Raw genomic sequence first — 25,400 nt, 5'->3', positions numbered from 1 at the left:
ACATCAACAATCTGACGCATTCCAGTGCTGCAGACCATGACGGCAAAACAATGAGGAAGCACTAAGCTGAGATTCCAGAGTGAGTATGCTAACACAACACGTCTCAGGTTCAGGACAATGTCAGCGTGTTCAGTCACTGTTTAATTCCAAGCAGTCACCAGTACTGTTAAGTGGATGGTGAAGGCTGGGAGATCTCATCTGTCAACATCATTTGTCATCTCAAAACAATTAACGTGCAACAAATTGATAACCTTTGCAACTAAAAGTAAGCTATTCGGTATCTTTTCAAACAGTTTCTGACGGCTTTATTTTGAAATTTCAAACTTTTCAAATGGAGACGAATTTACACAAAATAAATGGAAATGGTGAAAGGTTTACAGACACACCAAGGGATTCAGTTTAAAATGCTAACCCACCACTGCAACAACTTAAGTACATAGAGGAATGATCTGACAAATGAAACTAAAGTACATTGGCCTTGAAGTGCAGAACGTCAAACCGCAAAATGCTAACCACTAACGCGGGGGTCACCAAGACGGCTAACAGAGAAAGTGTAGCAAACTGGTTGCCCTACATGTGACTCAGTAGCCATGAAGCAGCTCTCAGGATCCCAAAGGTTGGTGACGGAACTTCTCTAGCTCTAATTTTCAGTGCTAAGCTAATGAATTTAGAATGTTGTACTTAGTTTGCTCTTGTGTCTTTTTTAAAGTTGCTGTTTTGCACTTCAGGGCCATTGTACTGAAGTGATCTTTAATGTTTTTGTTAAACATGCACATTTCCAAACTGGGTGTAGAATTGAGCTTTTTGAAGTGGCCTTTCCACTGGAGTTTCTTTCCTGCGCACGCTTCATTCTGTGAATGTGTCATACGGAACGCATCACTCGGTTCATTTGGTTGGGTTCCAACAGCGCGGCGGGAAGACCAGAGGTTTTAGCGGCAGGTGCCTGCGCCTCACCGGAAGGCGTAGCTCTCGTCGTCGTACTCCAGCTCGTCCTCCTTGTCGTCTCCCAGCTGTCCGTAGCGGAACTTCCTGTACACGGTGCCGTCCTGACCCATGTAGACAATGTCCTCGTCGTCGTCCTCGTCGTCGTCCCCTATCCTCCCCAGGCGACTCTCTCCGATGTCCACCAGGCGGCCCTCCTGGGAGCGTCGGCTGGAGGAGCCGGCGTGGCCGCAGTGGGACGCGGAGGAAGCTGAGCTGTAGCCTCCGCCTCCGCCTCCGCCGCCGTATCCTCCCCCAGAGCGCAGCTTCTCGTAGCCGCGGGGGGGCGGGATGTCCGAGGGCTCCCTCTTGGAACGCGAGTGCCTCACCAGTAAGACGACGGCCACCAGTCCCAGCACCAGCAGGATGCAGGCGGTGATGAAGACTGCCAGGTTGCCTCGGACTTCCTCTTCCTCCTCGTTCCTGAAGGCCAGGTTGGTGGTGAGGACGCACTCGCCTGGAGAGCCCACAGACACGCAAAAATAATGGTGGCGCGGCGAACGTGGCTTCCTTTTGAAAGCAGTCCCGAGATGACTCACGCTTGTCGAAGTTTTTTGTTTTTGTTTTTTTTGGCTCTGTAATTTAAAAGATTATAGTTTGTCCAAAAATAAGAGAAAATGGCACAAGTTACTGCCACCCACAATCATCAAATAGAATTTGTACAGAACCAGGACATTTAGTGGGATATTTAATCACATATCTGATATTGATAAGTTGGATTTAAAAAAGTCTAAACTGTCAATGTAGAAAACACAGTAGTTGAGAAAGAGATATTCCCCTTAAAGGCTGTAAATTATGCAAAAATAAGTTCATTAATACCACTGGAAACCAGTCTTTACTTTTGCTTGCTCTTTTTTTTTTTTTTTTTTTTAATATACATATCAAGCATGTCTTAGAATGATTGGTTCTGGTTTATTTTTGGTTGTTTATTTTGTCCCCTTTCAAACAAAAAGCATCACACAGCATTAGTTTTAGCAGGAGACAGGAAGTTGTAAGCAAGTCCGCTAACAAAACAATCCTATGCTTTATATTGTGAGTGAAGCCGCCACCCACCTCTGGTCTCTGTGCAGTTACAGCAGTCCTGCTGCAGTGCTGCCGACTCCTCCTCCTCCTCCTCCTCTTCCTTCCCATGCTGGCAGCAGAGCAGACAGCGCCCCCTGGCTTCCAAAATGGCTTGCGAGGGACACGCGGTGCAGTTGGCCAGCCCGGGTCCCTGACACTCCAGACAGGAAGTGTGGCAGTCCTCACAGGAGTGGCCCGCCCGCTGTGGGAGGGGAGGAGCGAGCGGTGGCGTCGGTGGTGGATGAGGTGCGGTTGTGTTTCCAGGCGCGTATCAAATTTTTACAACATTGCTCCTGGTTAGTTGCTTCTAGCAATGCGTGCCAATTTTTCCTATTCATTCATTTATTTATTTTTTTTTACAAAGATTTCTAAACGATTTCTGCCTCTTGCCTCGAACCGTCGTCATGCGTCTACCTGCCAGTTTTCAGTCGTTTGCCTCGGAGAAAAAGTCGTGAAATTTGTTTTGAATCGCCGCCGCAGTCGTTTCGAGGCTTCTCCTGGTGCAGCAATAACTTTGTCTAATTGAAATTATACGATACCCAAAGCCAAAACAGTTCTAGTCATTACTCTGATGCGGCAAGAACCGGTTGATTTTTTTTTATATTGTCGAGGTGAAAAAAAAAAAAAAGTCGATATTTACAAGGCAGAAAGAGAGCTCACCTTCAGCACGGCGTACTGGCCTTCACCGCACACCGACTCACACATGCCGCCCGACAGGAAGTATCCCGAGTGGCAGGTGTCACATGACCGGCCGCCCTGACCTGCAAGAAACACGGCCATGGCGGTCACGAACCGCCGCGGCCGAATCGAACGGACGCGTTTGGTGACCGTCGCACGCACGCAGTACCTGAGCACGTCCTGCAGCTGGCGTGGCAGGGCTCGCAGGTCCCGCGCTCGGCGTCGCCGTGGTAACCCCGCGGACAGGAAGGCCGGCAGCGGCCCTCCTCGCGCAGGTAGAGGAGCCCCGGGGCGCAGCTCAGGCAGCCGTCGTCCGAACCTCCCGCGCATTCGCTGCAACTCGGGTCGCACCGCTCGCACGTCATGGAGTCCACGTTGCCGTAGTGGCTGTCAGAGAGGAGGGGAGGGGAGGGGAGGGGCGTGGCCAGCGACGTTAACCTCTGAAGACCTCATCTAGACCACAATATTACATTTTGATCTACAATGGGCCTGGCTGTCCACTTACGAGAACATTAAACTGCCACCTAGTGGTGGAAGAGGAGCACAACATCACATGTTAGATTCAAGATGGCCGACGACCCACCTGGAAGGTCAGATGGCTCCTTGCAATCCAAACATTGACCAGGTAAAACATTCAAACACATTTCATGGTTGATTCTCAATGTTTGCTTTGGTAGTCGAATCTTGCAAAATATGTATAAAATATGTAACATCTCATATATGGACATCATTTTTCTCAAATACTATATCATGTAGGAGGTCAAAGGTCCTACACACAGGAAACCACTGACTCTGTTGCATCACATCCATCTATTTTCTATACCTGCTTCCTCATGCACTCAGGGTTGCAGGACAACTCACTCTGGTTTTTAAACAATATATATGTAAAAAAAAAAAAAAGAAATCAACAAAAAGAATTCAGCCCTCTGTGACGTCACAAAGGGTTGACAGCTCTTACAGATAAGCAAAGGCCCGCTTAGTCCCTCGCGGCGACATCACGACGCAGGTCTTTTAGCAAGAAGTCCAAACGTTTTAGCAGGAGGCTGCAAAGCACGAGGCTAATGGTGCCGTTCTCTGCACCGTTAAACGTGCGAGGCTAAAAACCTGCCGTCGCTACAGTTTTTGTGACCGGGCGGTCGTGGAGAGCCATTCGTTTCCTCTCGCCTGCTCACCAGAGCAGCAGCTGCACCAACGCGGCAGAAAGAAGAAGCGGCGGAAACACAGGGGGCGGCCCGACGCCTCTCTCTGTCGGAGTATTTAGCTCTGCACCAATATAACAGCACATTAGTTTAATACTCCCGGTCACCATACCCCAAATAAAATCAGCTCTAATTAGCATTTTACAGCCCACATGCGCAGCTATTAAAGCCTCAGGCTAAATGAGCCTCCCTCTCCAAATTGCGGCCCCCGGTCCGGCCGACCGCAGGACAAAAGCGGCGGGGAGCGGCACATCCCTAATTAATGGCAAGCCCGGCGCGGCCAGACACGGCGTGATGATGGATGAGGCGAGCGGTGGGGTGAGGGGGGTGGGGGGGGGGAAGGAGGGGGGTTTAAACTACCTGTGCTGGCAGGCCTCCACGCACTCTTTGCCCTCTCGGAATAAGTGGCTCTTGCAGGCGAGGCACTCGTGGCTCTTGCCCCCGACGCACGAGCCGCAGGAGGGGTGGCACGGCTCGCACCTCAGCGCCGAGTCGTCCCGGTGGTGACCCGCGGGGCACTCCGCCACGCAGGTGCCATCTGTAGCCGGGCAACACAGAGCAGATTAGCGTCGGCGCCTGGGTAAACGGGCCGCTGGAGCTCGACTCGGCCGCTGGTGCCAGACTCACTGAGCAGCAGGTGTCTCTGGGTGCAGCTCAGGCACTGGGACCTGCCGGGCCCGCCGCACCTCAGGCAGTACTTGTGGCACGGGCGGCACTCGCCGTCCTCGTCCTCGTACTGGTGGGGCGAGCAGGCGTCGGTCGCCGGTGCGCAGCGGCCGCCGGCGTCGGGCCTCCGACCGTCTCTGCAGCCGGTGCAGGAGGCGGCGCGAGGGCCGGAGCAGGAGAGGCACGAGGCGTGGCAGTCTAGAGGGGAGAGGACACGGCCGGGGAAGTTTTGACTTTATTCACGAAATTTCAACTTAAAACTCAAAATGAAAACTTGAATAAAAATCTCCTCCCTGTAATATTGTTTTCTATTCTTCTGGTCCTAAATCCTCTTTCGTAGTTTCATGCTGTTCTGAACAAAGTACTATTACTGCTATTATTGCTGCATCCAATACTGCATCCAATAGTAAGGGTGCAGAAATGGTTCCCATGAGTGCAATACCAGTACATAAATCAAAGCTAATGACTAGGTGAAAGCCACCTATAAATGTGAAAACACTCCCTGCACTGTGTACATATTATAAAAAAGTATGTATATTCTAATTTATAACATCATTTGTTCTTTTTATGCTCGATTTTTAATTTTGGTCTCCATTTGTCCTAATTTGTTTAACGTCCCTTCTCTGCAATATGATTTTTAAATGCACCAAAGGAGTAGCACTCCACATTTTGTTGTTTCATACAAAGACAATAAAGGCTATTGTAATGTATTGCATTCTATTCTATATGCCAGTGTATAGTCCTGTATTTCTCCACATTTTCTATTTCTGTTTGGACCACAATCACTCGCTGCTTTCTTTCTTCAGTTAAACAAAAGTTGATAAGCAACATCATTTGAAAACACCTTCTCTCTGAATCTAAATGCAGCGCGCAAGAGGTCAGAGTTCATGCCCAGGTGTGGATGGATACTCTACCTCTGCACTCTCCTGTTGCAGAGTCTCTGTAGTTGTGGGCGGGGCAGCCTCCCAGACAAACTCCATCGTGCGGCGTGGCCCCGGCGTCCCGGCAGCCGTCGCACTCGTCGGCGTTGGGCCCGTCGCACACGGAGCAGTCGGGGTGGCACGGCGAGCACTCCCTCCGCTCCGCGTCCTGGAAGAAACCCTCGGGACAGTCCAGCACGCACAGGCCGTCGTGGAGGAAGCGGTACTCCTCGCAGCCTGCACACACACACCACAGTCGGGAAGGACGGAAAGTCTATGAGTGAAGATGAAGTACCAGCGAGTCCTGGAAGAGGAGGGAAGCATTAATCAAGGCTCCACTTCAGAAGAACACGACACCAAGTGAGAATTATGCATGCGTGTCCTTAATGGCAATAAAGCAAAGCCATCATTTGTGTCAAGGAGGTTAATGCCCCCCCCAAAAAAAAGTTCAAGGATTAAATTGTTGTTAAATAATGAACTAACTCTAAATGATCCCCCACCACAAGGACGTGACTGTCGCACAACTTCATCACGCGCTCGTCAGACTTTTCCTCAAGAGCACGTCGGATTTGCCAAATGGTATTTCCATTAACCTTGAGCGTGCCGAGATTGAAAAACGCCCAACTGAAACTTTTTGGCGTCACTTTTGAGAACAAAACTCTCACATACAGCAAAACAACACACAAAAAAAAAAGGCTTGTAAAAATCGCATTAGTTCGGGGGATTTGGGAAGGTCGATTTGAGAATATACTGTACGCAGCTGTTCTCCCAGCACAAACTCAAGACGCAAAAAAAAAAAAGACTGCGCTGAAGAACAAAACCAGCAGAAGAATTAAGAGAGGATTTCAGGAATCTCTGTCAGTGAAAGGACGTCTTTAGAGGATTTTCCAGAAATATTCCAATGGGACATTCTGACGAGGGACAAATCAATAAAACAAACTGACAATGTGAAACTGTGATCAGACACTTTTGTTTGCTCCCAGCTCGGCTGCCTCACCCGTGCACCGGCCCGGTGCGCTGCACTCCTGGCAGGCCGGCGGGCAGTGGAGGCACTGCCGGTCCCGCTCGGCGTGCGCTGGCGGACACCGGCCGACGCACCGGTGCTCGTGCAGGAGGAGGGGCTCTTCGCAGCTCAGGCAGCGGCTGGCGTTCCGCCCGCAGGAGGCGCAGCCTGGCGCGCAGCTCCGGCACACCTGCTCCGACGGGAAACCCCTGGGGTGGTGGGGAGGGGGGGGGAGAGAAGCCGCGAGTTCGGCGGGAACGTCGCCAAATTCAGACGCAAAGCGTAAACAACGGTGACCTTTTGCGCTCCGGATGAATTGAATCTCTCTGGCGTGTGCGCCTTGGATTTTTAGGCCTATTTTTTTTTTTTTCATTAATCGTCGTGAATGTGTGTTTGGCTGCCGGGGTAAACAAGAGGAGTGACATTTTGGCCCTGCTCCCCTCTCATTAGGTCGGGGAACAGCAGGGAATGAATTCAGACAATCATCTGGTGCTTAAGAAGTGGCACTAAAATGAAATAAAAAAACAAAAAACCTGCCTCGCTGTTCGTCACAAGTACAGAATTTAAAAAATTGGATTGCTGCTCGATAACAGCGGTCCTTTAATATATCAGATCAGCTCTGCTGGAGGGGTCCCAGAAGAAGAAAGACTCTGTGACTACTGTAATATCCACGCTGAGAATGAGTTCCACTTTGTGTTTTATTGCCCTTTTGCACCATGAGTTGCGTCAGCCGTTGTTTGATGGGAGGAAAAGTGTTGATTTAATGTGACTGAATGATGCAGACAGACTTTGATTACAAAGTATTCAAAGTATTATAAATATTGCCGAGACATTTAGAGAAAGCCTGGGCTAACGGGACAGAGGGTACATTTACATGAGACATTAAGTCTGTTGTTCTTTCATTTGATTTCCTCTTTTATTTATGTGTTAAATGTGAATTGTGGCGTCATCTACAGGAAGTGAATGCTATCATTTTGTTCTGGTTTTTGTGGCGTCTTCATAATCTCCCTATTTGGACGTGACACAATAATAAAATGTATTCATTCATTCACAGAGGTGTGATTTTACTAGCGGCACCCTGTAAAACCAGCGCCCTCACCTGACGCACTCCTGCACGCACTGGCCGTCCTGCAGGAAGAGCTGAGCCCTACGAGTGCTCAGGCAGCGCACGCAGCGCCCGGCGTCGGCGCACTGCAAACAGCCCGGGGGACAGGCCTCGCACTCGCCGCTCGGCCGACTGGCAAAGAAACCCCCCGGGCACTTGGACACACATGTTCGCTGTGCGGTCAGAAAGCGCCCTGGAGGAGGACGAGGAGGAGGAAGAGGAAGAGACGGTAAACATAGGCGCGGAAACGGGGCAGGATGTTGCTGCTGCCGCAGGGGCGGGGAGGGGGGGGGGAGAGAGGGGGGAGTGGAGTGTCTCTGTGTGTGTGTGGCAGACCTTTGGTGCATCTTGTACACTGGTCTCTCTCTGTTCCGGAGCAGGACTCGCAGGACTGATGGCAGTCCTCGCATTCGCCGTCATCTGGTAGGTGAGGGGGGGTGGGGGGGAAAGAAAGTCGCAGGTCAACCGGTTGTCTTCAGTGGCGGTGAAATTAATATAAGTGACTGCTTTCCTAAGTTGCGAAGACAAGCTTACAATTTATTTTCGCTTGAAAAGCATTTAAATGTTTTAATTGTTTTGGGCCATGTCGGCCTTCTGCGAGGCAGATAACACAGACACCAAAGAGCAATTTCACAGTGACGTTGAGTTTTTATAAAGGCACCTATAAATAAAATGCATTATAATTATAATGATTTTTATTATGATTATGATTATCATTCAATTTCCAGCATTATATGTGAAGGTTCAGCTTGAAGGCCATGACATTCAGACTTAAAGCAGCGTCTAGTTGCTTCGTCTGAATAAACAGCAAGTTGCAAACGGGAGGGAAACAGGAGCCCACAAAGGCCCGATGGCCTCCTTCAAACGAATGTTGTGTGAAACTTCAAGAACAACTTTGTGCATTTCTATTACCTCTCTAGTACCTCTCTATTAACCTATGTACTTTTCTCTGAGTTATTTTCGTCCCCTATAATTAAGACGTCGAGCGTCACACTAATTATTACTGTATGTTGTTTAAAGGTTCGTCCTTCCGCTTCTCGACGGGGGCATGCAAAGTGTTCGGCATACACAATCAATTACTTCAGAGTCCGTATCTGGACGGCGTCCGGTCCCTCCGTCTGTCTCCGGCACTTAACTCGGCGCAGGGTGGAACCAAAAACCAATTACCCTCCAAGATTTCTCTCTGACCCCGGCAAGGCGCCCAAATCCCTCGTTCATTATAGGCGGACAGATGGATTAGCGGGATACAGACGTGTAAGGAAGTCTCACCGCTGCGAAAGGTCCTGACGGGACAGACCTCGTGCTCGGACAGGCACTCGCCGCCGCCGCCGCCGCTCAGCGTCCCGCCTCCCTCGCACGACAGGCAGTCGTCCTCGTCCGGCCCGCTGCACGTCTGGCAGCTGGGGTGGCACTCCTCGCAGTCGTTGGTGTCGTCGTCGCCGTACGAGCCGCCGGGACACACGGAAACGCACGTTCCCTCTGAGAGAAGGATTAGAAAAGAGAGAAAGGAAAAAGAAAGTCTTTGACTGTTCAACAGTCGCTGACTCGGCGAGGCAGCGACGTCTGACTAGTCAGCAGTAAAAAGTGAAAGGGACGACTTATTCACGGAGGAATACGCGGAGAGAGACACAGGCGAGGGTGGCGCGAGTTGGCAGGCGATTATCTCGCCAGATAGATGGATTGATAGATAGATAGACAGACAGATACTGTAGATCAGACATGGGCAGCCAAGCTTTTTAATCCGGCCCACTGAATTTGAAGAAATTCTATTAATAGTAAGTAAGTAATAAAACAGCTGTATTTCATCAATTATTGTTTTAAGTGTTTTAAGAGTCATTTCAACAAAGAGCTAAATACCAAGACACACATTTTGTTGTAACACTTTGGTTCATTTTCAGTTGACTAGAACTGCGTTTCCATTACCCCTAGAACTGCGCAAAACCTAAATATCGCAGTAAAAAACTGGTCAAGGAAATCGCGATTGTACTTTGTTGAATTTTTTTTTTTCTTTTTTAGAAATATTGCTTTTATTTTGCAAAAAACTTTAATGGAAATGCAATTATTAAAGCACGTTTTCTCCATATCCCATGATATATTTTTGCCTGCTATGAGTTGGGTATTGCTGCTGCTCCGGCCCCTCTGTCACATTTCAGAACCACCACTGTGGCCCCACCAGTCAAAAAGTTTGCCCACCCCTGCTGTAGACAGATAGACAGATAGTAAATAGACCGACAGATAGATTCCATCTTCTAATAACACACCTGATAGGAAGAGGTCCGTCTCACACCAGTAGCACTCGTGCTGGTCGCAGCTCACACAGTTGTCGTCACACGGCACGCAGCTCATCTCCTCCTCCACGCTGTACGTCTTGGCCGGGCAGTTTTTGTAGCAGCCGTCCTGAAAGCTGATAAGAGAAGCAACAGTCCAAACTTTTTTATTTTTTTAAAACAGTCACTCTCACACCACACACACACACACACACTCAGTCACGCCCTTTGTGCTATCAGAAAGAAAAAAAAAAAAAAAAAAAACCCGAAGTCCGCCCACCCCTTCATTAAAGCACAGCAGTGAAGTGAAGAGCACAGCGCAGGGGGAGTTGAGATCACACACAGTGACAGCGAGGCACCACAGCCTTACTTGTAAAAGCCCTCAGTGCAGGACAGGCAATGCCTGGGGTTATCTGTCGAGAGCAGACAAAACAACTCAGCTCCAGCTTTTTTTTTTTTTTTTTTTTCTCCCCTCTCCAAAACTGCTGGGGTAAGACTCTCCAGCACGGCTTGCTGACTGACGCGCTCGGCGGAGAGCTCGCTCCACTCGTGGGCAGCCGAGACTTACACAGGACGCACTTCCTGCAGCCCTCCTCGCAGGCCATGCAGTCGTCGTAGTCGGGGTCCTCCACCTCCCCTGGGGGAGGGGATGAGAGTGAGAGGTGTGAGACGATGTACTTTCCCGTGACATTTAAAACTGTTTCTATGGAAATAATTAAAGGTTCAATATTATAAAATTACGGTGGCCGACAAGGGCCAAACACAATACAACTGCCTAATGCGCCTTAGTTGGCGAAAACGGACGCAGTTATAGAAAACATGGAACTTCACAAACACAAACGCAGGACTAAACAAGGAACAAAAAGAGGATTGTGATGCAAATGAAAAAAAAACGGGCTGCAAGACATACAAACGTAGACTTCATCATCACATGCGCTGCAAACAGAGAAGCGATGCAAAACACAATGAATGCAAACCAAGAAAGCACATGCAATAAACCAGTCACTACACCGGGAAGCCCTCCAAACCTGCAGGGGGCGCTGTTTGCGAAAACAGCTCAATGGGAAGACACGCAGGTAGACCGAGGACGGCTGACTGACGGTGTTGCAAACAACAGCGGGAAGGTACGGCTTAGCACGCTAATGTGACTTTTATTTAACTATATTTTATGCCAGTTTCTACTAGAAACTTTATATTCAGCGCCCCCTGCAGGTTTGGAGCACTTCCGTTGTGGTCACTGGTTTATGCAAGGCTTTTTTTTTTTTTTTTCGTTTGCATGTGTTTTCTTGGTTTGCGTCCGTTGTGTTTTGCATCGCTTCTCTGAAATCTGCCCTTTGTGATGTCATCACGGATCATCAACAAACCACGCAGGTCACATTGACCTTGCTCACCTTCTCCACACTCCAGCTTCACACACGAGCCCTCAGAGACGTAGTAGGAGGAGTTGCACTTGAGGCAGTGGGTGGCGCTTGCGCAGAGGCGGCAGTGATCGGAGCAGCGCTGGCAGCTCCTCTCCTGGGTGTGGTAGAAGGCCTCGGGACAGGCGGCCACACACTGACCCTCATACAGGTAACGCTCCATCCCAAACTTGTCTATGGGGGAAAATGATGACAATTTGAGGAGGAATTGTAATGGAACCATGCTCATACTTTAAAAAAAAAAAAAAAAAAAAGTTTCCAAACTCGAGCGAAGACAGACACCAATTGATGGGAACTGGGTCTGACATGCATAAAATTAAGATTTTAAAATTATTTTTAATCCTGTAACATTTGAAGATTGACAGCTGTGTTGTTTTTGCGCTTGCATTTGTGTGTTTTGCTTTGTTTGAAAGCCGGATGACTGACGGATGGTACAGCTGGAGAGGAGACAGGAAGTGGAAGCGGAGAGAGAGGGGAACAGACTGAGGGGACAACGTGCACAAACAGACAGCCGGGTGGGGTTGGGGGGGTTTAATCGGACCTCCGACCTCTGCCAAGGACTCAACCCGCTTTTTGTGTAAATAGGCCGCACGCTGGGCCAAGTGGGCCACATGGCCTCTTCTACCTCCACAGTAAGCAGCCAGAAGGGGGGAACGTTTCTACTTCCTGTTTCCTCTTGGTTTGCGGCCAAAGTGCTGGATTCATTTAACACCCACCTGACCTTCTATTGGAAGCAAAGTGCAAACAACAACAGCGTGAACTCCGGTCGGACTTTGAAAAACTTTCTGCGAGCGTGTTGCTAGAGCCGAGACAGAGCCGAGGAGCTCTCCAAGGTTCTGAAGCTGGGTCTGAAGCAGTTCAAAGTACCATACCGTGCAAAATGCACTTCACTGGTGGTTTACAACATGCCTCAAGTCTCGTCACAGAATGGAGAAACGGATAGTCGAGATAGTAGAATATTTAACGCATCCAACCACCTGCACACATCCCGCCCTCACCGTTCTCACAGCTGGTGCAGCTGGCCGGGCCTGCGTCCACACAGGTGGAGCAGGTGTGGTCGCACAGGTGACACTGGCCGCCGGACTGGTACTTCCCCTTGGAGCAGTCCGTCACGCAGCGGCCCTCATCCAGAGTCCTGCATCTCGCACAGCAACACCCCCAAAAACTGTGTTCAGCTGCACAGAATCAACTCAACATCAATAATTAACGCAGGGAAAAACGTCCAAACCCTGTTTTTGTTTTTCCCAGGGTGAGACAAACTGCAGAGTCGCAGCGTGTGGACACAAAGCGAGGCGGAAGACTTGAGCTGTAAGACTTCATCAGAGTCGCTTAATTGATTCTCCTCCCATTGATTTCTTTCAATTAAACGGTTCATTTTGTTTGGCGGGGTGTCATCAGCGTTGAATGAAAAGTCAAACCACTGGAAAATACAAATCTCCGCTCCCAGAATATTGATTAATACTCGAGAAAAGAGCAAGAGAGATCTTCGGATGTTTAATTTTTGCTTCAAACATTACTCAAACAATTTACTCATTACCATAATTGCCGTCAATTGTTTTTAACTGGCTCATAAATTAAAAGGTCCCGCATTATGCAAAAATGTTCTTGCAACAACAACCTGCGTCTCCTGCTTGTCGGTGAACTCTTAGAGGAAAAAAAAAAAACCTCCACCATCCTTCCGTCACGACAGAACCCACCGTGAAGTTGAGCAGCTGATGCAGTCTTGGCTGTGCGGCCCCGTGCACTTCAGACACGTGGCATCGCACGCATGACATGTCCCGTCACTGTCCTGGTACTGTCCTGAAACACAAGCAGCCAGAGAGGGACGCAAAATTAGAAAACATATTTGACCAATTTTTGCACCAATGTTACAATATCTGAAGATCTATGTCGCAAAATGCGGCAGGGTTACCAGAGCGCAGTTTGCGCTTCTCACTAATCGGATGCCGCATTTTTGCGCTTTTTTTTTTTTTTTTTGCACATGCGTATCATTAGCGCAAAAACCTTTGTGGATACGACGCAAAGATAGTGGAGTTAGTAAGTAAGTAACTCGAAAAAGTTCAACTTTGTCGTCTATCCACAGTCTTTTGCGTGCGTTCATTGCCGTCTCCGAACTGCTATGCTAGCCAGCTGCTACTTCTGCTAATACGCCGGACTCCAGGTCGTCTTCTTCTTCCGCCTTCAGGGAGTCAAACAACAGCGCCACCCAAGGTACTTTCCAGCGTTTCCGTGGACATGCGGGAGACCGCTTCGCATAATCTGTTTTTTTTTCTCCAACGCTAAACGGGGCCATAACAATGGGTAAAATGTATTGTATTTGTTTGTTTGTTTGTTTTTTTCAACGCTAAAGGGAGCCATTGCAGAGGCGCAGAGGAGCCGCAGGTTGCCGACCCCTGGGCTAAACTGTCTAATAACCAGACTGATTGGTTTGTACATTACAGGCTGTCAGTCAACTGGTAGTCAGCCAGCTGGTTGAAAGTTGCTTTTTTTTCCTGCCTTGAACTTTTCCACCCTACAAAGCTGCAACATATTAATCTCACAGCAGCAGCAGCAGCAGCAGCGGCGGCGAGCCAGTAGCTAATGGCGGCGGATAGCTGACTGACCGTCTGTGCAGTGGCTGTTAACAACACACGCTCCCTCCTGCAGGCTGTGACCGCTGGAACAGCTGCTGCAGTTTCCGCCGCTCGGCCCCGCGCAGGTGAGGCATCTGGCGTCACACCTGAGGAGCAGAGCGAGCGCAGGCTGAAACTCAAAACTCGGGGGGTTGGGGGGGTTCGAAAAACACACACACACACACACAAACACACAGAGGGAAAAAGGGACGACGCAACAGCAAACAGAGGGCCTGATATCAAACGCACACAAAAAGAGCGTGAGCCACCAGAGTGGGGCCTGCCGTCAGCAGATAAACACACACCGCCCACACCTGAACACACACCAGAGAGCTCACCTCCTACATATCCTGTGCCCATCAGCTATCTCCGGGCCGGGCTCGGCGGCGTAGAAGCCAGCACTGCAGGCGGGCACGCACTTCCATCCCTCCATCAAGTAGCCTTGCGCGCACTCTTTGCACGCCTCGACGCCTGCGCCTGGAGCCGGGCAACCGACAACGCCAACACAACAGTGTTTTCTTTCTCTCCCTCTCTCTCTCCCTCTCTCTCTCTCTCCCTCTCTCGATGAGACGAGGGCACAGCCGGGCAACAGGGAGACGGTTTTAGATTTGTTGTGTGTTTCTGTATTTCTGTAAAGTATTTCTGTCTTAAAATGATCTTAAAAATAAGCGCGTGTATGTATGAATACATATGTATATATACACTACTAGTCAAAAGTTTGGACACACTATCCAATGCAATGATTGTTCTTTATCTACATGTGCTTTTTATGAAAGGTGGCTATTTTGAAGAATTTAAATATAAAATGTGTTTACACGTTTACTGCATATATGTAAATGTATACAAGTAAGGAAATCATGCTAAACCTGCTTCATGTTTTCAACAATCCACCCCGACTGCGCCCGTCTCCCCGCACCCTACCCTGACATTTGACCTTTGACCTCTGACCTCACCTGCACAGGAGGCGCAGGCCTCATGACAGGGTTTGCAGGCGGCCTTCTGCTCGTCGTGGTAGAACCCAGCCAGGCAGCTCTGTTGGCACCGGTTCCCCTGCAGACTGGAGAGGGCGGAGAGAGCATGTGGCCCCGCGTGACACACACACACACGCACACACACAGATGCACGCACTCGCACGCCTGCACACACAGCCAATCGCATGACACCGTCAAGCTGAGTCACAGCCTTTTGACCGCAGACTCAGATTTCCATCCCACAGCACACACAGACACACAGACACACACACACACACACACAAAACACCACCACCACCACCACAAGTACTGACTGAACTGAGTCACAGTGTTCTGGAAAGTTCCAACAGTGTAGTGAAGTGGAGAGAGATGTTTTGTCCTTTACTGGGATAAAGCTGCAGAATGGAAATTTAGATCTACGGTTTTCTTTGTCGGATGTGTGTGTTTGTGTTTGTGTGTGTGTGGAAAGGACGGTGGAATCCTTTGAATGCAGTGTTAAACATTTTGTGTGTGTGTGAAGGAGGAATCAGTATGCTGGGCTGCTGCGGCAGAGGGAGCGCTGTTTACCGAGCACTTAATTCAAACATCATCAGAGAATCACCTTGTGTCTGGTTTGCATTCGGTGCAGATGCTGTAGGAGGTGCACTTCAAGCAGCTCTCTCTGCACTTTCTGCACATATTTGCATCTGCGGAGGGAGGAGGGGGAGGGGCGGAATCAAAACGCAATACACCGGGAATACACGCGGGAGCACATAATCAATCTCACTTACGCAGCCCCCGAAACTGCACGCACGCCGGCTGATTATCCATTTCAAACGCTGTCGCTAAATGCTAAGTCGCGGCAAATCCCTTTGTCTTGTTAAGTGAAATTACATAAACAGGGCTCTGTCTATGAAAGGCAAACACTGAGGGAAAGCAAACTAACAGAACAAAAAAAAAAGAGAAGTAGTAAAAAATAATAAGAATTCCAACCGTGGTCGAGGTAATAGCCGTCCCCGCAGGAGGTCGTGCAGGTATTGGCGCCCTCAGTCAGGTGATGACCCGCTTGACAGGAAGTGCACTGGTCACTGCGGCTGCCGGTGCAGCTCTCGCACGAGGAGTAGCACCTCTTGCAACGCCTGCGGTCACCCCAGAATCCCCGGGGACACTCCGACACACACATCCTGTCGTGGAAGGCACGGGTCGCGGCACACAGAGGACAAACAAGCCGACGCGTTTACAGCAACAATGTCAACTCACGGTCACGCACGGTTCAAGAAGTAGTCCCCGCCCACCTCCGTCCAAAATGGAATTTCATTCATTTAAGACTCACTGTTTATGCTGCCGGTGATATTTGCTAATCCATGTAACCATTCAGGAGTTTTACAGTAGGGCAGAAATTCAACCCAAGGCTTAAAAAAGTGCCAAAGGTGGCGATGTAGAAATAGATTCTACTGTTGAGTCTTGTGGACTCGGGTAAACGGCCACCCAGGGCTTCCACTGTACCAACACTGGGCCGATTTAGCTCCCTCTGTGAAACTCCAGGACTGTTGTGCATGTTAGAAAATGTTACCAGAGCCGCTGTCCACTCGGTGTTGAGTAATAAACTGGTAAAATACATTATTTTTTGGAGGGGAGAACTCTCTCTTTAAATGGAAATTCAACATTGAATTGCTTGCAGTATGCATGCGCCCTGTGTTTTATGAACTTGAGATCAACTGCGCCCCCCCCCCACTACCCATCTGCTCCCCTGCTAACCTTGTGTTGTTCTTGAACTTGAGAAAAAAGTGCAAACATGTGACACACTGCTGCGGGCCGGGCCCCTCGCAACCATCGTCACTGCACTCTGGGTCGCAAGGTCCTGGAAGGGCAAAAACAACAAATAATAAATATATATATGTATATATATAGAGAGATATAGATATATATATAAATATGTCACAGAGTCCCAGAACAGTCAAGGCACCAAGGGCAGAGCCGTTCACACCGCTGGTGGAGATTTTGCATGAAGCCCCACTGAACTGGTGTCTGCTGCAAAATCTGCATCAGAGCACGTTTGGCCGCATTGTGAGGGACGGGAGCGGGGGTGGTGGTGGTGGTCGGGGGGTGGGGGGAGGGAGTTGACTCACCGCTGCTCTCCTCGGTGAGGTCACCGTCGGTCGGCGTCATCTCGGCCGACCTGGCTCGCTGACGACGCGCGGCATACGGCGGCTCGGCGGTGCCATAAATCAGCAGAGACCACCGCTTCAGTTCCCCTTCAGAGACAAGATCAGAAAAAAACCCCCAACAACAATGATAATAATTAGTGAAGTTCGATATTATCGGCCAATAAAGGAATTAAAAATCAATATAGGAAAATATCGCAATTTACTATCACAAAATAGTAAATAACAGCACCTTTCTTTACTCGTCTCTACTGCCTTTGATGATGTCATCAAACCGCATCGAAGCATAACAACAAGCGACGCATGCGTTTCAGCAGAGTGGTTTCAGTGGCGGCTGGCTCCTAGCAAAATAGCTTGTGACGATTATTATTTTGACCAGAATGTTGTTTGTTTTTTTTGTTTTTTTGGAAAATCTTGAAGTTGGTACATTTATCGGTTGATATCGGTATCGGAAATTAGGAGTTGGACAACATCGGGATATCGGATATCGGTAAAAAAAAGTCAACATCGGACATGACTCACAATAATAAATGGAAAAAGAATGGGGCCCCAGGTGGGCTGTGCTGTGTTTGGTTAAGGGTGAGGTGTGACGGTGTGAGCAGCAGACCTTGCTGAGAGACGTCCCTCCCCGGAGACGGAGTGTCCTGGATTCTCAGCGTCCACTCCCCCGCCGCCCGCTCCCCCCAGCAGTGAGTCGTCATGAACGGCCAGTCCTGGAATCCTTCTGAGGAGTTGTCATGGGGCCTGGACCACAATTACACAGTCAGGATGGCGCTAACAATGCTGCTGATGCTAACAGGAGAAGAAAAAAGCCTTTCTCGACTACTACTGCTGCTCTTGGCCAGTTTGATTCTTGACCACTGGGTTAATGCAGTTTTGCGATAGTCGCTCATCCTCTCACTCCACCCCGACTCCTCACTGCCGCGTCAGTGCGAGTTTCTCACTGCTGTGTTTTCCCCGCTAATTTCCATCGCTCGCGGCTGCCTCTCCGTCGTCCTTCTGCAGCGCAATTATCAGACGTTTCCCTCCAAAGACACATTTTCGGCTGTGGCTGACAGCGAGGCTTAGAGCTCCAAACAATTACCGGCTTTTAAAAAAATAAAAAAATAAAATAAACAACCAAAACAGTTGCTCAAAGGCACTGGATTCCTCCTAGGACCGTCGGGCACTGCAGAGTCATGAAATTTTGATTTTGTGTGTTTAGTGATAAACTCTTCCCGTTTTACGGCAGTCAAATCACTGATCAGAGTCGTTTTTATTTCTATTTTTTTTTATAGAGAGAGGAGTTTAGCATCGTGGGTGCTCTAAAATCAGGAGCATTTTAAGTCGCTCTTGCAAATTTGTGCCATATTTATAGCTTTGCAGAGTTTGCTGAAATCCAAACCGTGCATGCAGCAGAAAATTACTGAAGGATTTTTTTGTGTTTGTTTTTTTCTTTGTTGCCAGAAACTTTTTTCCGCCCGAATTCCACTTCCCACATCCCCCTGCGAATTTTCCACTCGTGTCTGCCAATATCCCCGAGTTTCCTAACGACAGGAAGGGGGTGCCAAACTGATTTTCTTTTTTTTTTTTTTTTGCTTTCTAAATTTAATACTGGGAGCTCCAAGGTAAAAAAAAAAAAAGAAAAAAGAAAAAAAAAAGACACAGATGACTGCTCTGGCTTGAAGAAAAAAAAAAAAAAAAAGAAAAAAAAGATGAGAGTGCGGCAACGTCTCACTTTTGAGTCATCCTGCCCAGGATTGAGTGCCGCGGCTCTTTCTCACCTGTTAGCCAGCAGCTGCGACACGGTGCCCCGCGGGGACGTGAGTGCGATGGAAAGGTCGCCGCGGCGGCTGTGAGCCACGGTGACGCGCGCGACGACGTGCTCCACGTAAACAACGCGCCGCTGGCCCTCGGTGGAGCAGCCGCCGCTCTCGTGCGCCGAGGTCAGCGGCGAGCCGGGACGAATCGCTCTGTCACGAGGCGGCGGCAAGAAGAGGTGAGAAAAACAAGAGGCAGAGCGTGCGAGACGTGAGATAAAAATAGCCAAAGTGTGATGATGTATTAAAAAAATAATAAAGGAACGAGGTGGGTTGGGGTAGGGGGATAGGGGGATACTGGGGACGGGGGGGGCGGGGTCTCGTACCGGCGGCCCGGCTGGATGGAGACCTCCTCCACGCACTGCTGCTGCGACGGGACGGAGCTCCAGCGCTCGGCCTCCTTCACCATGGCCTCGGCGTCCAGCAGGCCGAAGCCATACAGGTGGCTCACTTGCGCGCACACACACACACACACACACACACACACACACACACACACACACACACACACACACACACACACACTTAACACGTTAGCCGGGGGTGCCGTTAAAAGGCGCCGCAGCCTCTAAAAGACCGGCTCACTCCTGGGACTTTGGAGGCGTTTATTAGCGCTCTCCATATAGCATCTCATTACTTTGTGTGCCTACCGTTTGATTCCCCACCGCCTCCACCTCATCACCTCCTCCCACCCCATCATCTCCCTCCCACCCCATCATCTCCCTCCCACCCCGCACGCCCTTAAAAGGAGCAGAGAGACCGTTTACCAAAATATGCTTATTCAGCTCGTTATATTCTTCTGTATTACGGCTTTTCCAAAACAATTACACTACCAGTCAAATGTTTGGACACACCTTCTCATCCATTCTTTTTTTTTTTTTCTATCTTTACAACTTTCTGCACTGCAGATCGACACTGAAGACATCAAATATAAAACATGTGTGAGTTATTTTACACTTTTGTTTCCTACATAATTCCATGTGAGTTCACACGTAGTTTTGATGCCTTCAGTGTGAAACTGGTGTAGTTTTTTGGGGTTTTTTTTTTGCAATCGCTGTGGACGGCCAACGCAGAGCAAAGCTGCTCGGAATTCGCAGCATCCAGGAAGCAGGAAGTGGCGACGATACCTCTGTACCCGGCGCCGTTCCTCCGCCAGTCAGGGGCGGCCAGGCGATGGGCGTTGGACGTTCGGACGATGATGTGCTGCACGTCCCTCCAGGTGAGCGAAGGGCTGGAGAGGGAAGATCGAGGGAGTGAGGCATGAGGAAGGTGCGCAGGTTCTGGTGGCAACCCAGTCGGGGAGGCGGCTCACTTGGCTTGCAGAGTCAGAGCGATGACACCGGCGGCCACGGAGGCGGAGAGGGAGGAGCCCGGCTGTGGGCGGGTGCAGCTGCGGTGGGCGCCCGGGGTCACCTGCGCAGGGAGAGCAGGGTCTCAGAGAGGAGCAGACACACCAGCCTAGTGGACACTTTGACGGCTGGACTGCACAGGATTACCCGCCGTCATGTTTTAAAGCCTTGTTTAGCAGAGAAACAGATGGCAAATCCACCTTCATCACTTTGGCCGAGGTCCCAGTCAGTTTGAGAAATGTTTCACCGCCCGACGGAAAAATGTAAGAGTCAAACAAAGTGGGGCTGAGCTGTATTTGTACTTCCGCAAAACAATCTTTCAGTGCTTTCGGTCTAAAAGCTCTGTGCCTCTTTACTTTTGTTTTTTTTTTCCTTGAAAATATCTATTTTCAATTACGTACAGCCTTTAGGTATCTCTTTTTAGCCCTCCTATGTAATCTGTCCTGGTGCCGCCGCGAAAATTGAATTTCCCCTCCGAGGGATCAATACCAAATTATCTCAAACGACGAAACATAAATCAAGCTAACAGGTTTTGGCAGCGCTGTGAGAGACAGCGCAGCAGCTTCCTGGCTGGTTGGCATTCCGGTGCTGCCGTCGGCTCGGCTGCGTCTCTGACAGTCGTCGCGAGTCTGAAACACAAACATCAGCGAAGACGGTGAGGACACTGATGTCACTGTGCTGTCGCTCTCTCGACTGCTCAGACTGAATTTGCTTTCCTGCCCGTGAATCTTTGATCTCACCGGACACCACTTGCCTCCTCTGTTATTACCACTATTCAACCCATTTCATACGAATAAAAATGTACCCATTTGTTTATATTGAGGCTCAAAAAGACGAGACTGAGATGCACAGACGCGAAGAAGCTTCTGAAATTAATGCCCGGCCTTTTTCTTTTTAATTCATTTTTTCCCCCGAGAAGTGAAATAATGACATACTGCGTATAATTAGTCCTTCCTCTGTTGTGAGCTGCCATGCGAAGCAAAAAAAAAAGAAGAAAGCCCAATATGCTGCCAATCAATCAAAAGACAAAGCACAACGAGGTAACAAGCTTGTCACTCAGCTCCCATCGACGTCTCGATTTATTCGATTCCAGGATGTTTGCGGAAGTTTTTTTTTTTTTTAAATTTCCCCTCCCCTCTTCTGTTAAAAGCCCGGTAATGAGCCTTATGTCGCCGCTCCTCTTATTGCTTTATTCTAAATTCAAATGAGGCTTCAGAGCCGAAGCGAACCGCGCCGGAGATTCCGCACGCTAGTCCCAAAGTCGCGCCTCCTGCCAGAAATATCGCCTCCTGCAGTCAGTCTGGGCCGCCGCCGCTTTGATTGACAGGTGTCTCAGGCCATCACGCTCAACTGCAGCGCTCAGCGGTTGCTCACCCGCCTTCCCCTCCTCCCTCCGCCCCTCCACGCCGCATTAAGTGTGTGTTTTTTTTTTTTTTCTTTTTCTCCTGGCTCTGAGCAGCTGGGGAGACACACTTTTAAATGCGACGGGCTGCTTTTTTCGCCTCCGGGGCCTCGGAGGCAACAAGATTGAAACGGAAACACAACATATGAGTCAGTTATTTTCTCATCTCTTTGCAAGCGTGCAGAGCCGTTTCCGCTCTCTGCTCCGTGCGTGCGTGTGTGTGTGTGTGTGTGAAGTTAGAGGATTCATCAGCGTATGTAAATATTTGATGTATCAGGGCAGGTTGGAACATTTACACTGATGAGTCCAGAACTCCCACAGGACAACAACGAAAGCTGGTGCGGATGATACAGAAAGCTGAAAAGAAAAATGCCAGCAAGTGTGTGGAAACAAAAAAACAAAAAAAAAAGCCTGCCCCATTGTGATGTCACAAAGGGTGCTGCTACCTCTCGCAGGCTAGCCGGACAACCTTTCGCTGCTGCTCTGTTTTCGTTTGGAAGCTGCGACAAAGTGTCTGTCGAGAGCAGGAACCTAAAAGCTTTTTTGCTGGGGGCAATAAACAAAGGGTTAAAAATAGATTCCGCCTAATGGATAATTAAGCGCGCGTTGCCGCCTCACTGGTCTCTGGTATGAAAAATAAAGATCTGCAAAGGGACCTTTAAATTTTCTGAACCATCCACCGAGAGGCTCTTTGGTTCTTTTCTTAGTTTAAAGGCCCCGTATCAAATAAAATTCATTTCACCAGTGTTCCCCAACAAACAAATTGCTTCTGTTGATGTAGTCGTGCGTGCGCTGAAAACTGATTTTCTGGAACCCCGCTCCTTTGTGGAATCAGAGGGACCAAGGACAGCAGCAGCCTCTTTCCACTGGAAAAAAAACAAAACAGCTTGTAATCACGCATTGAAGGAGGCTGTGAACTGCTTTCAGGAGGTATTTCTGTTTTGTTTTGCTTGAATAATTAATCACGCGAGGCTGCTCCACTGGAGCAGCGTACACATCCTCTTTGCTCAACTTGTATCACGTTAAAAAGCTAAAAGAAAGAAAGAAATAAATAACAAAAACATAATTCAGTTAAGTCAAAATTCAAGGGAAAACTACTTAGAAAAATTCAAAACAAACAAACAAACAAACAAAAATTCCGAACCGACCCAGGTGTCATTCCACTCAGCCGCCACTCACCACCTCCTGCGTCTCCGAGCCGCCGTGGGCCGTCGTGAGCGTGGACGAGCAGCGCTCCAGGTACCCCGGCGGGCCTCCTCCTCCGGCGCCGCTGACAGAGACGGTGTAAATGCTGCTGGCGTAGCCGTCGGCCGAGCAGTGGTCACCTCTCGGCCCGCCGTTCCCCGACGCCCACACGTACACGGAGCCCCTCCCCCGGCGGCCCTGCGAGTAATGGTCGCGGCGAGACAGAGGCGGCTGACTTATTGATGATGTTTGCACGTGCAGGGGAGGAGGAAGAGACAACAGCCTCGAAGCGAACACACAGCTGCAGGTGGAACACAAGCGGCAACACGCGAGGACGTTTTCTTCCTCCCCGGCACGCCAGATGGCGAACAACTCATTAACAGTGGGTTTAGTTTTTGGGGTTTTTTTTCGCAAGAAGGGAGGCAAAACTCAGAAGGTGATAGAACGGCTAGTTTAGCCTGGATGCTAAAGGTCCTTACCACACTGGAAGTGAATTCGCTCGGGGAATAATTTGCTAAGTAAGTAAGTAAATAAGTTTTAAAGTCAATGTAATTGTTCACACTGGCAGCAAATTTCCGTGGAGCAAAAAAGCAGCTGTATTTTCTTTCGGTCTTGTGTCGAATTTTGCGAGGGGAAAATGGGGAATGGCCGGACCTCTGAACCAATCAAAATGATGTTGGCACGTCGGTGACGTCACGTCAACACTTCACTAACTTGTTCTCTCCCTCTGCAAACGTGGAGCCAGCTGATGGAGCAGTCCTTCAAATTGTCTGCAAATTGTATGAAATTGTGGCGAATTTTATACGCATGTTTGCGTTGCGCTCGGTGAGCGCAGAAAAAAATTTGCCGGCGAGAAAATTGCATTTTCACACGGTGTGTGAGGACCTTAAAGCTTGAAGGTTTCCTTTTGCACCGGTGCGACAAAAAGTCAGTCAGGAGAAAAACACAACAACAGCTTCCACCAGTAAAGTCCTTGAGTGAGTTAAAACTATCATCCAGATCTGCTAAACATTGTGGCTACAGAAACATCCAGGCTGATTGATTACAACAAGAATTCACGTCTTTACCCAAGTCTTCTTCTGTGGTGTTTTCACAGCACCTTAGGTCCCTTACAGTAACTGGCACATTGCAGTTCTTCCTTTTGTCACTCTAACTTTACCTCTATGGGTCCTACTTATCTATCCTTAATGAAAGCTGATTGGTTATGGAATCCAAAATTGGATTTTTTTTTTTTCTTTCTTTCTTTTTTTTTTTAAGAGTTGTCCAAAGTCGTGCGTTTAAACACACTCTTTCAAGTGCTCACTCTCTTGATGCCGTTCTCCAATGCCAGGAGGGCCAGTGGCCCCGGCCCCTCCAAGGTGGCCCCGTCGTCCTGCGGCCCCCAGCCGGCCAGGTAGACGTCAACGTACTGCGGCCTGAAGCTCAGCGACCGGGCCTCCACCACGTCCGTCACGTCTCCGCCCAGCATGCGGATGCCTGCAGGCAGGGGGGAAAAAAACACGAAGAAAGCGAGTCAGTGTTTGGATCCGCGGTGTACACGGGGAAAAGTTTGCCCTTCAGAAGTCCTTCCGAAGTTGCATCTGCTCACCGCCTATCCGCGCCTGGAAAGAGACTCCGACGGTGCAATTATTTGCAGCCGCGGCAACCGTCCCGGCGCACTGAGTCCCGTGGCTTGGGGAGAAAGGGCGAGAACATCAGAACGCGGGGTTAGATGCATATGTATGAGGCGAGGATAGAGAGAGAGAGAGAGAGAGAGAGAGAGAGAGAGAGAGGAGGGGGGAAAAAAGAGGGCTATTTCCGTTACATCAAACCAGTGAAACGACAGAATTCAGACTGGGGAAAATCTGCATATCCATATATGCATGCAATTACTGGAGAATCCAAAGCAGGGGAAGAAGCGCGCATGAATTAGAATTCTGATGGAAAAAAGAGAGAGAAAAAAAAAAAGAATAGGAAAGGGAGCAGGTGCAACGAGAAATCTGGGTAGCGCTCACTAGTTGGAGGCCCCGTCGGGATGGTCGGCCGGGCCTCCGTCTCGTCCAATCGCGTCACAGCTGGCCAGATGATCCTGAGCGGGGCGGACAGCGAGCAGCAGCAGTGTAACACAGCGTCGGACGCCGGCAGCAAGCCGTCTCCGTTTCATCGGAGCAAATCACAAAGAGCATTATTCACCGGCGCTCCCCGCCGCCCCCTTCCACAGCTGAGTGGATCAGACGGTTAATGTCTGCAGCCCAGCCGATGCCCCGCCCCTCGAACCTTTGGCCCAGGAGCCGAGGTCTCTCTCTCTCTCTCTCTCTCTCTCTCTCTCTCACTCTCTCTCTCTCTCTCTCTCTCTCTCTCTCTCTCTCCTCTCTCCCTCTCTCTCTCTCTCTCTCTCTCTCTCTCTCTCTCTCTCTCTCAGCCAAATTGCTAACGATTTATAATAACCCGCCCCTCTATCCCTCCGTCTTGGGGCACTCACGTAATTTGGCTTCAGATCCGGATGCTCCTCATCGATGGCGTCATCCAGGACGGACACCACCACGCCCTTCCCGGTGTAGCCCCGCCCCCAGGCCTTACCGATGTTCATGCAGGGTTTGTCGTCGCCATCGTCGTCGTCGCAGCGCTGTGGAAGCAAAGAGCGGGACATTTCAATTCAA

The 25,400-nt window shown here is 49.5% G+C and overlaps 1 protein-coding gene across 3 annotated transcripts; it reads right to left on the bottom strand.

Annotated features, from left to right (window-relative positions):
- Positions 1–113: 113 nt before the first annotated feature.
- On the bottom strand, positions 114–25,349 carry pcsk5a (proprotein convertase subtilisin/kexin type 5a). 3 transcript variants are annotated; one of them, XM_076043697.1, is made up of 34 exons: positions 25,223–25,349; positions 24,756–24,829; positions 24,350–24,432; positions 24,065–24,237; positions 22,756–22,959; positions 20,138–20,238; positions 19,953–20,056; positions 19,152–19,275; positions 18,790–18,978; positions 17,634–17,770; positions 16,991–17,116; positions 16,620–16,722; positions 15,855–16,045; positions 15,484–15,568; positions 14,865–14,968; positions 14,250–14,388; positions 13,903–14,018; positions 12,997–13,099; positions 12,298–12,434; positions 11,273–11,473; positions 10,450–10,518; positions 10,252–10,294; positions 9,876–10,018; positions 8,884–9,093; positions 7,951–8,034; positions 7,609–7,807; positions 6,504–6,718; positions 5,501–5,743; positions 4,548–4,784; positions 4,281–4,458; positions 2,891–3,108; positions 2,704–2,804; positions 2,035–2,245; positions 114–1,438 (listed from the first exon to the last, which is right to left on the bottom strand). In XM_076043697.1, exons 1-34 carry the CDS (start codon positions 25,328–25,330, stop codon positions 951–953), a joined length of 5,241 nt encoding a protein of 1,746 aa, XP_075899812.1. In that variant the 5' UTR covers positions 25,331–25,349; the 3' UTR covers positions 114–950. The 3 variants fall into 3 exon arrangements, 2 of the variants coding, with proteins under 2 accessions (XP_075899812.1, XP_075899813.1); XM_076043698.1 differs by lacking the exon at positions 24,756–24,829 and having other exon boundaries at positions 25,223–25,277; XR_012928814.1 differs by lacking the exon at positions 114–1,438 and having other exon boundaries at positions 2,118–2,245; positions 5,501–5,810.
- Positions 25,350–25,400: the final 51 nt, after the last annotated feature.

Source organism: Nelusetta ayraudi, unplaced genomic scaffold (assembly GCF_046127955.1).
Source record: "Nelusetta ayraudi isolate G7.1 ecotype Tasmania unplaced genomic scaffold, CSIRO-AGI_Nayr_v1 ptg000076l, whole genome shotgun sequence".
Classification (NCBI taxonomy): Eukaryota; Metazoa; Chordata; class Actinopteri; order Tetraodontiformes; family Monacanthidae; genus Nelusetta; species Nelusetta ayraudi.
The sequence above is the reverse complement of the archived record's forward strand: the minus strand, read 5'-3'. Positions and strand labels throughout refer to the sequence as shown.

Coding starts and splice junctions, on each gene's coding strand:
- pcsk5a (XM_076043697.1), bottom strand. CDS start 25,330: ATGAACATCGGTAAGGCCTGGGGGCGGGGCTACACCGGGAAGGGCGTG. Junction 20,239..22,755: donor GCTCGGAGACGCAGGAGGTG/GTGAGTGGCGGC, acceptor CTCCCTGCGCAG/GTGACCCCGGGCGCCCACCG. Junction 2,805..2,890: donor CAGCTGCAGGACGTGCTCAG/GTACTGCGTGCG, acceptor TGTTTCTTGCAG/GTCAGGGCGGCCGGTCATGT.